This window comes from Microtus ochrogaster (genome assembly GCF_000317375.1).
Source record: "Microtus ochrogaster isolate Prairie Vole_2 chromosome 14 unlocalized genomic scaffold, MicOch1.0 chr14_random_1, whole genome shotgun sequence".
In the NCBI taxonomy this organism is placed as follows: Eukaryota; Metazoa; Chordata; class Mammalia; order Rodentia; family Cricetidae; genus Microtus; species Microtus ochrogaster.
In genome coordinates this window covers 6,776,406-6,782,378 of record NW_004949096.1, presented here as the reverse complement: position 1 = coordinate 6,782,378, position 5,973 = coordinate 6,776,406, and the positions used below count along the sequence as shown (strand labels likewise).

At 44.9% G+C, this 5,973-nt stretch overlaps 1 protein-coding gene across 2 annotated transcripts in view; it reads left to right on the top strand.

Annotated features, from left to right (window-relative positions):
• The window catches only part of Cd59 (CD59 molecule (CD59 blood group)), a 19,221-nt gene that overhangs the window by 4,801 nt on the left and 8,447 nt on the right, over positions 1-5,973 (top strand). For both annotated transcript variants that reach the window (XM_005364071.3, XM_013352753.2), the window contains exon 2: positions 3,542-3,617. In XM_005364071.3, the coding sequence (XP_005364128.1) occupies positions 3,560-3,617 (58 nt within the window). In that variant the 5' untranslated portion in view covers positions 3,542-3,559. The remainder of the gene's footprint in view (positions 1-3,541; positions 3,618-5,973) is intronic.

Here is a 5,973-nt window from a genome sequence, read left to right as displayed (position 1 = left end):
GGTTGGGTTTTTGTTTTTTGGTTTATTTTTTATTGTTTAAAATTTTGAGTAAGGTTTTTCTAATGTATTCTGTTGTCCTTCAACTCACTCTAGTCCAGACAGGCTTTGAATTTGTGCTCTTCCTGTCTGAGCCTCCCAAGTAGCTAAGATCACTGGCCTGTGGTAGCAGGCCCTGTTGAAGTCTTATTTTTATATTTTATTCTCATGGACAATGATTTTTAACCTCTTTACAAATTAAAAACTGAAATAAGGGATTTGATTGTTTTGATGTTATATAAATTGGAGACAAATTGGTATTAATATATGGTGTCATTTTTTAGGAATGCTAGAAAATCATTCAGGCCTCATCTTTCACAATTATATGAAATGATTAAATGTTCTGATTAGATATTGGAGCCTATATACATGCATTGCACGCACACACACGCACACACACACGCGCACACGCGCACACACATATGCAAACATGAAACGTTCTTTGTCTCAAGTAGTCAATTTTGAGAGCTACTATATATATATATATATATGCTTTATATCTGATTAGGTAGGGTAATCGATAAATAAAAAGAAACTACACATGAAGTACATATGTGTATATTTAAAATAATCATTGCTTTTTCTGTTTGTTGTTAAAAAAACTAGGTATAAGCCAACAGCTCCTAATTTTATCACTCTGTCAATAAACACAAATTCTAAAATGCTCAGAAAATTAATGTGGTATTAGAAACATTTTATTATTAGGTGTGTGTGCACACACATTAAGGGGAAAGTAATACAGTTACAGCTTTTCCTCCCCTTTGTACTGGTACCCTGTGGCCACAACTGGCTTGTATCTTAGTTCCTGATTCTGCAGCATGGGACAGCATCATAATCTACATATCTCCTCACAGACATGCATGACCTTAAATTTTTACTCTTGACCAATGTTTTCATAACAGGACTTTTTCTTTTGATGAAACAAAACAAAACAAACAAACAACAAATTAAAGACATCACCTTAGAACCAGGTTAATGAGCTCGCTCCCCAAGAAAATGTCCTACTATCCAAGGCTCTCTGCGGTTGTGTTCTCTACAGCCTCAAATGCTGGTCCCCAATACACTCCCCAGCCTTCTTTCTGTGGGTTTTATTCAGAATGACTTTGGGCTGCTTCTGTCTTTTCTTTCTTTTTTATTGTTTTGAGACAGGCTCTCACTATGTGAACCCTGGCTGACCTAGAAAACTCTGCATAAACCAGGCTGTCCCCAAAACTCAGAGATCCACCTGCCTCTGCCTCCCAAGTGCTGGGATTAAAGGTGTGCACCACCATGAGCTGTCTCTAATAATTAAGTCTGTGCTCAAAGGAGAAAGTCTTGCCATTGGTTCTTGTCTTTGAAGATTAATCAGGAAAATGTTCTTTGGAAGAACAAAATGTCACTTGGAATCTTAGCAAAGTTGCTACAGTAGTTTATAGGAGCAAACCCACAACTACTAAGTCAAGGTTTGCTTAGAAAAGGTTTGTTGAGTCCTCCAGACAGAGCCTGTAAATGGTGCTTGTTTATGTGGGCTGACAGTACTTCCTTGATCTTTTCTGCAGTTAAACTGTAGTTTTTATTGAGTTTTTTTTTTTTATTTTGGGAATTCTGAAATGGAGTTACTGAAGTACAGATGATGATCAGTGACTTTTAAAAAGGAAACGTGAAGTGTGCAAATTTGCCTGTGGTTTCAGAGTATAAAAACAATACTTGGTTCATTATAGAAAGCACTTGGGGGTGGGGAAAGTAGAGGATCCGGAGGAATAGAGGATTTCTGTCTCACTTAACTGTTACTGTCAACATTGAAGGCGTTTACAGCACAGCTTCAAGCCAATGGCTGTTCCACTTTCTGACCTGCCACTTGGTCTCTTATGCTCTAAGTACACCTTCGGGCTGCTGGATTTGGTTCTTGTTCCCTGTTTGTGCAGAGGACTGTGATCTAGGACAGTGATCTGTGAGTCTACCCGTAAATAAATAACCCTTTATTATACGTAATTCTGAACTAATGTGGGATTATTTTGTAACTTCTGCCATCAGTGTGTATTCCCCAGGGTTGTTTATGTTGGGTACCCTTTAGCAGGACGTTTTCTGGTGTGAGAAGCTCTAAGTAAGCTTCTATCTTCCCTGTGCCTTTGGGATGTAGGACCATCTTCCCTCCTCCCCCAATGCCATTGCCTGACACAACTGGTCCTCACTTTCAGAAGGCATCCCAGGCCCTGTTACCTATTTGAGGACTTCCGGTCAACACTCTTTGCTCCCTTGCAGTAGTTTTCCATGCCCCAAGTCCTGCCTAACCTGAGTCTGCAAACCATCCTTTACACTCAGAATTCTTTTGAAGCATGAGTAACCAGGCAGGAAGCTGACAGAACACTGACGAAATAGGTCACCGGGAAGGAAAGGGCCAGGCCCTGTTTGCCCTTGAAAATACACATACGCCACAGTGGCTCTGTCCAGTTCCTATCATGGGCAATGTAGAAATTGCCTGTTTTAGTTTCTCCATCTTCCCCTGGCCTTGGTCAGTAGACTGCCTTCAAAGGCATGAAGCTGATGACACACTGAAGACAAATGTGGTTTACCCTACCACAAACCCCCTCTGTCTGCCAGGCCTGAGCCTTGGCCTGTGGTCTCAGAAGAAAAGCATGAAGAGCCCCGTGGTTTCAGTGACTTGCCACCTCCCTGCCAAGGTAGCTCCCAAGATATACAGGAGGATCATGATGCTTCTTAAATCCGCTCCCAAAACTTGGCATGCAGCAAGGTTTGAAACCTTCTGCTCCTTGGTTTCCTTATTGGGCGAAAGGAATGTCCCAGGCGTTTCCGCACTGGCCCTTTCGCCTGCTGCTTGTTCCCAGCCACCTGGTCGCTTACGCAGAGCTGAGAGGTCTGAGTCATTAGTGTTACCCAGGAGCTGCTTCCTTTCCTAAAGTGGACAGACACTGAGCAGAGGAAGCTGAGCCCCCATAGAGACACAGGCTTTGCTGCTCATGCTTTCTGACACCTTCAAGAGGCTTAGGCTCTCTCACCTTGCGGCCTGCCCTAGGGAAAGGACACTCCAGCAAAACCAGCAGCATGGCAGGGTAGTTACCATGTGAATCAGTTGTCTCACATTTTCATTGGACTAAGCGGCCCTTATGGGTACAGTACTGAGTATCAAACTCAGGGCCATATGCATGCTAGATGAGCATCCTTGGCCCAGAGGAGGATAGTGTGGCCAGGAACACTGACTTATATGAACTAAGTTTCTTAGGGGTCCGATGTGGGTAGGGTGGAGTTCCTGCCCGAGCCTTTGACTCCTACATGGCTGTTCTTCTCCCCAAGACGGACATTTCTTCACAAGCTGAGGTCTTGAAGCAAGAGGAGAGGACCGTCACAGCCTTACTCAGAACTGCCCTGCGTTAATGCACCTTGCCCCTGTGGTGGAAGTTTCATGCCTGTTCTGTGCTTTTCCCAAGACCTCCTTGGACTTCAGTTTGTGGTTTTGGAAATAGCTGGAAGGTATCTGTCAGTCAGTGACGACTCTTGTTTGTTCTAGATTTGGTGGACGGGCACAATGAGAGTTCAAAGGCAACTCATCGCACTCCTGCTTCTGGCTGTCTTCTGTTCCACAGGTGAGTGAGCCAGACCCTCTAGACTTGCCCTTGCCCATGATGCTTCAGACCCTCTAGACTTGCCTTTGCCCATGATGCTTCTTTTTCTTGGGCCTCTGGGAGTCTGAGTTGCTGCCGCTGGCATCCAGTCCCTCATTAAGGCCTGGCTTTGGTTCTTGTGCTTGTGACAACGCTGATGCTTTGGGGTGCCTTTCATGGGGTGTCTGCCTGAGTTAAAGCCCATCCTGATTTACAGAGCTGTTTGGTTGTTTGTTTTCTTTTTAAACGGGAGTGGAGATCAGGTTTTTCCCTGGCCCACTACATACTACTCTGGGATTCCAGCAGGTATCATCCTTAAAATGCTACACAAGTCCTTTTTGAAAGCTCTCGGGTGTGGGGTAGAAGGGGAGCACTGGGTAGCTTGTCTTTTTGAAAGCTCGCAGGTGTGGGGTAGAAGGGGAGCACTGGGTAGCTTGTCTTTTTGAAAGCTCTCCGGTGTGGGGTAGAAGGGGAGCACTGGGTAGCTTGTCTTTTTGGACAAGACTTTATTAGGGTTATTAATGCCATGGCTATACAGACAGACAGCAAGTAGTAGGGACCCTGATGAGGTAGGTAAAGTGGGAGCACCTTACAGGGCTCAAAGGGCGAAGGTTTCACAGCATGAGCCTGCAGCCAGGCTGTCTCTGACCTGGAGGATGTGGCTTTTGTCACTCCTGAGAACTCTGAACTTCCTTGGGGAAGGGAGAATGGAGTAGAGGCACCTGGGCTTTGGGGTTCACAGCTGGACCCCCAGTGAGGAACATGGTTATTTCCTCTATAGAAGAAAGTAGCAGCAGCAGTCTAGGCTGAATGCTAACACCTTTGCCCTCCCCACCCCCCACAATTGCTGTGATTCCCCTGCAGGCTTTTATAGCATGCAGGGAGAAAAAAAATCCACTAAAAGAAACAAGAATGAAACTGGGTTCAGCCTGATTTTATTGTAACCGGTGCTGGATCAAGACTTCTAGAGTCTGGCCCAAATCAGTTTACTTTAGTCGTATTTAAGTACAGCCCAATTTTGGAAAAAAAAGTATTCAGGTAACAATTAACTCAGTCCCAAGTACACAGCCATTTAAGACATATAATTTATGTCTTATAAACATATAATTTATGTTGAGATTCCTTGCAAAGTACATCGGGCTTCTTTCGCAAGAATGGGTGCTGTTTACTCAGAGATTGTGCCCAAGATTTAGGGTCTAGGGAGCTTCAGGTAAACACACACCTGTGGGAGGTAGGATTGGCCTGGCCCTCAGATAACACAGAAGTCACTTAGGCTGTCGTAAAGCACAAGTGACCTCATTCAGAAGAGTGGATTTTATGGCCTAAAAGCAATGGTCAAGACTTAGGGGAAAAGGTCTTGCACAAGTAAAAACGTAAATCCTGGGAGAAGCGGCAGCCTGCCCCAGCAGACAGCCAAGGACCACCAGGTTGTAAACCTGCATCATTCCTGGCATTCCAGGAAGAGCAGCTGCCACCTTTTTCCGTGGAAGAGATCAGCTGTGTGTTTGGCTTTCCTGTTTTTTCCAACGCTTGTCTGTGTGCTCAAGGCCTTTTTGCTCTCAACACGAGGGCCCTGAGGTCAGCATTCTGAGTGCTGTCCTTCCCCCTCCCCACCCCCATTCCCCCACACACCATTTTCCCATGCCACCAAAATAGTGGTCATGATGGTTGCAGCCACAGCTAAATAAGCCAAATCTTACACATGTGCATGCCTGTCTTTAGTCTAAGCATCTGACATGTATTCACTTACCTAACCCTCTTGCCAATTTAGCAGATTGTGTACTTATCTCCATTTTACAAATGACACAATTGAGGCCCCCAAAGGGTTATGAACTTATGAAATAATTCTCACAAGGGATTTTGAATGCATGAAATAATACCCGGAAGTAGTATGTCAAAATGTGACCCCAATCTGCCACCGGAATTCCTGGTTTTCATTCACTGTGGGCCACTATCTGGGCGCCCTTCTCCTGGCTTCTGAAGAAAGCTGTTTTTATGCTTCTGTAACAGCGGAAACACCCACTTGTGTTATTATAAGATCAAGGGTTATTTTCTGCCTGTATCATATTCTTAGAACATCCTAGCCATTATTGGCTTTGGGAGTGGGGAAGGGAGGATGGGGATCGAGATGGAGTACCCAGCAAGCAACACAATGAGCACTAGAAAACAGAAGTTTTGGCTGGGCTGTTGTGGCACACGCCTTTAATCCCAGCACTTGAGGGGCAGAGGCAGGCGGATCTCTGTGAGTTCGAAGCCAGCCTGGTCTACAGAGCTAGTTCCTGGACACCTAGGGCTGTTATACAGAGAAACCCTGTCTTGATAAAACAGAGAGAGAGGA